Raw genomic sequence first — 10,045 nt, forward strand, 5'->3', positions numbered from 1 at the left:
TTTTATCATATAATCTTGCACGGAATGAATTATAACTATAAAGCTGAGCACAGCAAATGAATAGCATTCTGGCTGGAAAATAGCAGAAGCAAAAGCAACCAGGACCAACATTCACCTTCTCATCAATCTTTGGCCATCCTTGCTCAATTTCAGGAGCAGTGTAAAAATAGGTACCAACTTGACCAGTACCATCAACTGAAACTCCACCTGTGTCCGTAGGGAAAGCTGCATCCTGATCCAGCTGCTCCAACTTCAAGAACTTGGCTGAAGCAAAGAAAATAACAAGAAAAGAATCTTGATATGTCATTTTGTTTTCCCTTCTTGTTGGTTCATCCACATTTAGTACCCATAAATAGCTAAGTTAATTATAATGGCTATATACAAGGTAAAATAGAAGAAATGTACAATATTATGTCCCATGATGTTTTCATATTTCAACATCTAATCTTTTAAAAGGAAGAATAAGATCAGATTTTACGGAGGAAGGACTTCAGTCTCACATTCGTGGAGCGAGAGCACATGAAATATAAGAAAAAAAAGTACACTGTAAGTGAGCACAAATAGGTTTTTAAAGGTTCACTGGTATTATTTTAAAAAGTTGCTTCTGAAGAACAGCTGAAAAATAAGGACAATCAACTCAAATTGAAAGCGAAGGTGACAACTTGTATGAACTTATAGCAAGTTAACAAATACTACACAGGCATGAAAGCACAAATAAGATTCAAAGAATCACTTAAAACAAAGATTAAAAAGAAAAGGCAAAAAATATTTAAAATGTAATATTATCACAAGGATAATTTTCAATTTCCAGATGAAATACTTAGTATCATATCCAGGTTTAAATCAGACAATCTAGCTCATTTAAAACACATTTGCAAGTGAATATGTTAGTATCACTTGGCTGCAGTACTAGCATGTTCAACAATGCAAACTGGGCAATTATCCCTCTAACAAAGTGCACTGGCACCTTCTGCTGTCAAAAGGATAATATCAGCAGGAATATTGCCTTTTGCAATTGACACAGCTTTATTAACAATACCCATATTCAATCACCAAAAAGAAAAGGAAGGACAGAAATCAAGAATAATTTTCAGAACAGAAATTCAGGATCTTACCAAGACCGAAATCCCCAATTTTAATATCATTGCGAGCATCAAAAAAGATATTATTTGGGGTTAAATCCCTATGGATGATTCCTTGTCCATGTATGTGTGCCAAGCCCTCCACAATTTGGCGAAACAAATGCCATGCTAATTCTTTGTCAAAATGGTCGTATGACTCAAAAACCTGACGAAGAGTTCTTCAAGAAAGAGAAAGTGGATGAGGAGAAAGTCACAATACAACATGGCCACTACGGCTTATCAAAAGGAGAGTAAATAAGTAACTATAACCATTCAACAGATTTATGAAGTTGAAATGAAGAAGCAACAGATTAATTAGAATCACAAACAATTTTGGAATTATAAAGAAAAAAAAAATAGTACTAAGTGTGGTGCGTGTGTGTTCAAGAACTCATTAAGAAATAAAAACTAGATCAAAGATCTCCTAGCATGAAATATACTATTTACCTCAACATTAAATTCAAGGCAAGTTTGTTCTAAATGATACATGAACTAGGATCCAATATCATATGGATACATGAAGTGTGAGTTTCAGAGAAAAAGAGTTATTCTCATTACTTATTATTCCAATGAACTACATGAGGATACATATATATATTAAGGTGGCCTCAGAAGTAAATTCCTTCAAATTAGGAATCCTTCCTAATATTAGTAGACTAATATTAGGAATCCTACTAATATTAGGAGACTAACTAAAATTAGAATTAGTCAACAACTAAATCTCCTTATTAGGTAATAAAATAATAAATAAATAAAATCTAAATGCTAATATGTACAGTGATTCTACACTCCCCCTCAAGCTGGGTTGTACAAATTGTACATGCCTAGCTTGCAACTCAATTCTTCAAATCTAGTTCTTGGAAGAGCTTTAGTAAGGATGTTTGCAGTTTGATGTTGAGTAGGAATGTAGACAATATGGACTGTGCTATTTTCGATCTTCTCTAGGATGAAGTGGCGATCAATCTCAACATGTTTCATCCTATCATGGTGCACTGGGTTTTTAGCAATGCTGATTGCTGCCTGGTTATCACATAATAGCCTGATAGGTTGCTTATCTATCATTCCCAGCTCTCTAAGTAATCGATGAATCCAAATACCTTCACAAATACCCATTGCCAATGATCTGAACTCAGATTCTGCACTGCTCCGAGAGACAACCGACTGTTTCTTACTTCTCCATGTAACAAGATTTCCCCAAACATATGAACAATAGCCAGAAGTAGAGCGCCTGTCCATTATGTTCCCTGCATGGTCTGCATCAGTGTATACATCAATCTCCCGTTTGTTGTTTTTCCTGAACATTAATCCCTTCCCAGGTGTCAACTTAAGGTACCTTAGGATCCTATACACGGCCTCCATATGCTCTTCCCTTGGATTGTTCATGAATTGACTCACTAAACTGACAGCAAATCCAATGTCTGGGCGTGTATGAGAGAGATAGATTAGCCGTCCAACAAGTCTCTGGTATCTCCCCCTGTCCACAGGAACACTCTCTGATTCTGTGCCAAACTTTTTGCTTGAGTCCATGGGTGTATCTGCTGGTTTACAGCCGAGCATCCCTGTTTCCATCAACAAATCCAATACATATTTCCGTTGGGTCATTGCAATGCCTTCTCTTGACCTTGCTATCTCCATGCCAAGGAAGTACTTTAAACTACCGAGGTCTTTAATATCAAATTCCTGAGCTAAACGTTGTTTCAAAACCTGTAATTCTTCCTCAAAATCACCAGTAAGAATGATATCATCAACATAAACGATCAAAACTGCAATTTTCTTCTCTGTTGAGAGCTTAACAAACAATGTATGATCTGATTGGCACTGTTTATACCCACATTTGGTCACAAACTTGGCAAACCTACCAAACCATGCACGAGGGGACTGCTTGAGTCCATAGAGAGACTTTACCAGTTTACATACCTTGCCTTTAGTATGAGAACTTTCTATTCCAGGTGGCACTTCCATATAGACTTCTTCTTCAAGTTCGCCATTTAGAAAAGCATTCTTAATGTCTAGTTGATGTAATGACCAATCAAAATTAGCAGCAAGTGAAAGGAGTACTCGGATGGTATTAAGTTTGGCAACTGGAGCAAAAGTTTCTTGATAGTCAATACCATAGGATTGTGTAAATCCCTTAGCAACTAACCGAGCTTTGAGTCTTTCAATGCTTCCATCTATTTTGTGTTTGATGGTAAATATCCACCTGCAACCTACTGTTCTTTTTCCAGCTGGTAGATCTGTGATTACCCATGTTCCATTCTTTTCAAGTGCAGTGACCTCATCCTGTACAGCTTTCTGCCATCCTGGATGCTTAAGAGCCTCATGAATAGTTCTTGGAATTTGTACACTGTCAAGGGAAGTAATGAATGCCCTGTATGCTGGAGAAAGAGAGTTATAGCTCACAAAATTTCTAATCGGATGACTGGTACAGGATCTTACACCCTTCCTTAGAGCAATAGGAACATCAGCATCATCAATCACCGGCACAATTAACTCAGGAGAATGATCGGCCTCACTTGAGTGAACTTGAGCAGGATTAGAATTCGGGTTGGAGTCATGGCATTGCATGAGAGGTGCAAGGTTCTTTCTCTCTTTGTTTTCATTTTTCCTCCTTGTATAGACACAAAGCTGGGAAGATTCAAGTTGTGTAGACCTATGTTTTGAGGATGATGGACTGTTAGACGATGGAATTTCAAGGTTGGGGTTTGGTGTGTAGTTTGAATCCGAGGGAAGAAGGACAAGAGGTGGAGATGCATGCTGAATTTCAGAGGATTCTTTGATGAGAAGTTCATCCCAAAATTGAGATTCCCTTACATTCTCCCCCTGAATGTCAGATTTTGGGTAATAAGGTTCATGTTCAAAGAAAGTGACATCCATTGAATTGTAGACCCTTTTGGTAATAGGAGAGTAGCATCTGTAACCCTTTTGGTTTGATGAATAACCTAGGAAGACACATTTGATGGATTTAGGATCTAATTTGGATCTATCTGTGTAGTGATTATGAACAAAGGCTGAGCACCCAAAAACTCTTATAGGAACATCTGAGGAGATAAATTTGGTGTGAGGATAGATTTTGAGGAGAACTTGATGAGGACTTTGAAATTTATGAACCCTAGAGGGCATCCGATTGATTAGGTAAGCTGCAGTAAGGACTGCCTCACCCCAAAAATACTTCGGCATATTGGATGTAAATAAGAGTGCCCGAGCTACCTCAAGAATGTGGCGATTTTTTCTTTCAGCCACTCCGTTCTGTTGAGGGGTATTTACACATGAGCTGGTATGTATTATGCCATGATGTGAAAGATATGACTCAAGATGGGACTTGAAGTATTCGCTAGCATTGTCGGTTTTAAAGACTTGGATTTGAGCATTGAACTGATTTTGGATCATCATATGAAATTTCTGGAAGATATGGTTAACTTCAGATTTTTCTTTCATGAGAAATATCCAAGTCAGACGAGTGTGATCATCAACAAAAGACACAAACCAACGAGCCCCTGAGAGGCTTTTAATTCTTGATGGACCCCATACATCACTATGAATCATGGTGAATGGACGGGTAGGTAAGTGAGGAATTGAAGGAAAATTTGCACGTGTGTGTTTAGCAAATTGACATATTTCACAATGAAATGAATTTGGTTTTTTATTGATGAATAGTTTAGGAAATATTTTTCCTAGATACACAAAGTTGGGATGGCCGAGGCGAAAGTGCCACAGCATGATTTTATCCACATTATTGACACTAGAATTGAAAATCGAAGAATGAAGTGATGACAGACTCTTTGACACACTAGTGGACATGTTGCAACTTGAGTAACCAGCTTGTCTATTTGGAGGATTATTGGCTCTAAATAGATAGAGACCTGACACCAACTCAGCACTGCCAATCGTCTTCCCCGATTCCATTCCCTGAAATTCACACAAGCGTGGGAAAAATTTAGCAACACAATTAAGATCTTGGCTAAATTTTCTAACTGAAAGCAAATTACAGTCCAAATTTTGAACGTGAAGAACAGGGGTGAGAATTATATCTTCTGTTAGATGAGCAGATCCTATTCCCAAGACCATGGAGAGAGAACCATCTGCTATACGAACAGAAGAATTACCTGTTTGAGGACAGTAATTGTGCAGGAGTGTTGCATCCCCTGTCATATGGTCGGATGCGCCAGAGTCTACAATCCATGATTCACCTTGGTCACTGCTAGTATTAAGAGCAACAGGAAAACTGCTTCGCTGTGCCTTCATACTGGTTGCTTGAAGTTGGCTAGTAGATTGTGAAAGACTATGGCAGATCATTTTCTGCAGAATTTCCATTTGTTCTTTGCTGAATCCACTTGTTTCACTTGAAGTTTTCTCCTCCGTTGATGAAGCTGCATTAGCACGGCTTTCTTTATCACGGTTAGGCTTGTTTGACTTCCAATCAGCTGGTTTCCCGTGAAGTTTCCAGCAACTTTCCTTCCAATGTCCAGCCTTGCGGCAGTGGTCGCACCAGGGCCTTCCTCGTTGTTGACGGTTGTCATTGGAGCTAGTGTTGGTTCCTCGGACAGCAAGCGCAGAACTGTCAAGCAGTGACGGATTAGTTGTGACTTCTTGAGATCCCATCATCACCTTGCGCCTGCTTTCTTCACGCCTAACCTCAGAGAATACGTTTCTAATGCTGGGCAGTGGTTTAGTCCCCATAATTCGTCCCCTTACTTCATCCAACTCCTTGTTTAATCCTAATAGGAATTTGAAGATCCTTTTTTGCTCCACGATTTTTTTGTAAGTGACTGCATCATCTGCACACTTCCATGTATGAGTATCAAACATATCAAGTTGCTGCCAATGTCTTGTTAGAGTGTTGAAATACTGTGTGACAGAGAGATTCTCTTGACGGAAATCGTGCAAGATGGTCTCAATTTGGAATAGTTCGGCTGTGTTCTCAGAACTTGAGTATGTCTCCTTTGCTGCGTCCCATATTTCTTTCGCTGTGCCATAAAGAAGAAAGTTTTCACTCTATGGAATTTATCATTGTTCATGGAATTTATCAGCCATGACATAATCATGTTGTTGTCACTCTTCCACAGCCTGTATTTTGGATCTCCTTTCTCAGGAATTTCAATCTCATCGGTGAGATATTCATCTTTACCTTTCCCGGAAATAAACATTAGCACGGATTGGGACCATTGGAGGTAGTTCTGTCCATTTAATTTATGGCTGGTAATGAGAATGGATCCAGATTCGGAGTTACCATGGGTGGCTGTCATCGGGGTTGAATCTGATTTAGACGTGACCTCAGAGGAGGAGGTTTGCAATGCTGCTCCTATTTTCGTCATGTTTGGTTCAGAGGAATCGAAAAAAATATTGTAGATGAAGGCTTGAAGGATAGAAAATCTGTAGGGTATTGATTGGAATGAGAATAGGGAATGAAATTCACAAGATTAGGTTTTCAGAGGAGGATCGTATGAGGCTCTGATACCATGTGAGTTTCAGAGAAAAAGAGTTATTCTCATTACTTATTATTCCAATGAACTACATGAGGATACATATATATATTAAGGTGGCCTCAGAAGTAAATTCCTTCAGATTAGGAATCCTTCCTAATATTAGTAGACTAATATTAGGAATCCTACCTAATATTCAATGAACTACATGAGGATACATATATATATTAAGGTGGCCTCAGAAGTAAATTCCTTCAAATTAGGAATCCTTCCTAATATTAGTAGACTAATATTAGGAATCCTACTAATATTAGGAGACTAACTAAAATTAGAATTAGTCAACAACTAAATCTCCTTATTAGGTAATAAAATAATAAATAAATAAAATCTAAATGCTAATATGTACAGTGATTCTACATGAAGTAATCCAATATCATATTTTATAGAAAGGTGATTTTCAAGTGCCAAGTATTGCAAGTATGGACAAAGATCCAACACATGCCAATTCAACGCTCATGGCCAACAACGTGGCTCATAACACCGGTCATGAAGTGAGAGTACTTGTCCCAAGAACAAGCATGTGCAGAGAAAATAATTTTTTAAATCAATTGTTTTTCTACAGTTAATATGCACAATTTTGCTGAAACTACTGCTCTTATTTATTTCCCACCAAGGAAACATATCTTTGCAAAACACAAAGAAAGAACACAATATGTGATCCAATTCTTGAGAAGAAAATAGAAGGGAATTATTGTTTCTACCTAGGGCAATATTCCATTTGAATATATAGATATGTTGATTCAAGCTTATTCTCCTGCCCGGTGACATCAGCTGAGCTTGCAGCTCTGTTGCTGAATGTGGAGCTTGCCAGAGTGCCAGAACCCCACATGCTATCACCATCAAAATCAGCAACTCCTGTTTCAAACCATGCCTGGAAGTTTTTACCAGAATTATAATCATGATTTCTGTATTACTAATTGAATAAAAGCCAACAGAAAACAAAGAAAACAAAAACGGCAGGGACACAATGATTGCCAAAACATACAGAGAGCTAACCAGGGAAAAGAAAAGTATTACCTGATAGTAACGAACAACATGCTGATGCTGCAAACGCGAAAGTGTGGCTACTTCCCTGAGTACCTCACCATAGATAATGCACAAACAGATTTTAAAATGTTACCCAAAGAAAAGTGGAGCAAATATCAAGAGCAACAGAAAATGAAAACCCAAATATAAAATTAGGTTCACTTGATTTTCCACTAAAAAACTATTGTACACCAAAGTTAGATAACTTGACACCATAAAATCTACATAGTATATGATAACACAAAGAGGAAACTATTTCAACATTTTAATTTCTTTTGGAGAAAACCAAAAAAAATAAGAGAGCCACATCATAGTTGCATAAAATATTCCATGGTCAAGTGGTTGAAATAATGGCTAAAGTTTTTCTTTTTTTTCTTTTTTTTTTCCTCCTCCCCGTGATAGGAAAGAGAGAAAATTTTATAGAATATTAGAAGGGAAGAAATAACACCTAAAGATTTTAATCCTGGTAACCAGCAGATGCTAAAAAGCAAGACAGATAATATTGGAGAGTGGAAAAATGAAATTGGAAGATAAATAAATAAGTAAATTGCAAAGGTTGGATAAATCATTAAACATGTAATTGCATCAACATTCTATTTAAAATGAATTATAATAAAAGTAATTTGAACTGGAGTACGACTTATGGATAGGAATTTCAAATAATAATAAGTTGTCTAAGATAAATAGAACTACCAAGAAAATGGAGTATCCTGAGGCTCAAAAGAAGATAGAAATAGATTACAAAACATTGCAAAACCTAAAATGTAGTACTAAGTTGAAATGAACGACTTTGATCTCTCTTTTGAGATTAAAAAGTAAATTTACCGTAAAATTCTGTCATTGACCGGCAAGCTTTTGTCCTTAAGGCGAATTTTTTTCACTGCATAATGTCTTCCATCCAGTTTATTTTTGCACAATACAACATGGCCAAAACCTCCATGGCCTGTTGCCAACTTAAAGGAAAATTTGTAAGTAAACAAAAGACAACATAAAGCTATTTTTCCCATAAAATAGAAAAAGAAAAAAGGGCAAATGGAAAAAGTATCCCACAACCAAGAAAAATATTTGGGTCAAAACATGTCATCTAAAATTTAAACAGTAATCTAAACTGTGCAGTAGCCAACGAAAAAGTAGCAAGCAAATGTCTAAACAAGCAATAGCATCAATTCCGGAAGGGGGGAAAAAAGGCATCTCTAAAAATCTCCATAAAGTGCCAAATTCTTACTATGGTGTCAACTTTCCTCTCAGTGCAATGTCTGAACTTTGAGGAAATTCTACTATTTGCAGAGAAACTTCAACTACCAGCAATCAACTTATCCATACCCAAAGAAAGCCCTAGCCACATCCATAAATGAAAGTATCTAATCCAAGTTTATTTACTTTTTAATTTTCTAAAACTAAATAAAGAACTGAAAGGAGTGCAATACCAAGAGGTTGTAGCTCCTCAAAGTCATTAAGATATCGAGAGCTTGGGAGAGACATATTAGGGCTTCCAGAATCCACTGAAGGTTTCCAAAACTGAGATACTCTTGATGAAACCTAAAAATATAATAAAAGCGAAACAAATGTTAATCAACTTTTGATGGAAAAATCAAGTGGCAAGTGAAGCGGTTGATAAAAGAACAACAAACCATCTTCTGATGGAAAACTTGATTGAAGGTTTTGTTAAATTGAGAAGAAGGTTTGGAGGCTAAATCCCGCCCCCGTTCTGAAAAGATCTGAACCAAGTCATCAGAGAGCATTGCAGTTTAATAACAAGTAGGCAGAATAATATTTTCTAAATTTGTATTAATCATAAAAATATTTTTTTCAAAAAAAAAAAAAAAAAAAGAAGACTTTTTCCCTGTATAGTACATATCAAATTACATACACCTAGATTGTACAGCTCGGTGGCGATCTGTGGCAAAGCATCTGTCAATGGCCCTTTAGACTGACAAGCAAGCCGAAGAAGATGAACCTAATGTAAGATAAGCAAATACTCAGTCCAGAACTTCGATTAATTTCAGCATGTTGTAAGGGTGTGTAAGAGTGCATGGAAAGTTTACCAGTATTAGATCTTTTTCAACATCTTGAGATGCTTGATCTTGACCTAAGGATGCAAAAGAAAATGACTCTAAACGGTCAATCTCAGTATCACCACCATCATTATTGGATCCATGGTCCTGAAGAAGACTGTCCTGTGAGAATGAAGATTATCACAATAATGGTCTTCAAAATAACAAATGCACATTCCTGGAAATTGTGAAAACATGGAGAAAGCTTTAAGTAGCCATTAACATATTAGACATTCAATGTGGCTTGGTCAAAACGAAAATGAAGCTTGTCACTTTGAGCAGCACACTGGTTTTGTGGAATGATATGCTTCAGATGTGCCAAAAAACAGTGATTCATTTGATGGTTTATATTTTAATTTAAGTG

At 36.9% G+C, this 10,045-nt stretch overlaps 1 protein-coding gene across 1 annotated transcript in view; it reads right to left on the reverse strand.

Annotated features, from left to right (window-relative positions):
• LOC18046499 (eIF-2-alpha kinase GCN2) overlaps positions 1–10,045 on the reverse strand; it is a 23,398-nt gene that overhangs the window by 8,511 nt on the left and 4,842 nt on the right. The window contains exons 7-15 of the mRNA XM_006442973.2: positions 9,673–9,804; positions 9,498–9,584; positions 9,259–9,345; positions 9,055–9,166; positions 8,453–8,570; positions 7,619–7,673; positions 7,303–7,472; positions 1,116–1,300; positions 20–264 (exon numbers count right to left, since the gene is read on the reverse strand). Coding sequence (XP_006443036.2) covers positions 20–264; positions 1,116–1,300; positions 7,303–7,472; positions 7,619–7,673; positions 8,453–8,570; positions 9,055–9,166; positions 9,259–9,345; positions 9,498–9,584; positions 9,673–9,804 — 1,191 coding nt within the window. The remainder of the gene's footprint in view (positions 1–19; positions 265–1,115; positions 1,301–7,302; positions 7,473–7,618; positions 7,674–8,452; positions 8,571–9,054; positions 9,167–9,258; positions 9,346–9,497; positions 9,585–9,672; positions 9,805–10,045) is intronic.

Source organism: Citrus clementina, unplaced genomic scaffold, assembly GCF_000493195.1.
Source record: "Citrus clementina cultivar Clemenules unplaced genomic scaffold, Citrus_clementina_v1.0 scaffold_3, whole genome shotgun sequence".
Taxonomy (NCBI): Eukaryota; Viridiplantae; Streptophyta; class Magnoliopsida; order Sapindales; family Rutaceae; genus Citrus; species Citrus x clementina.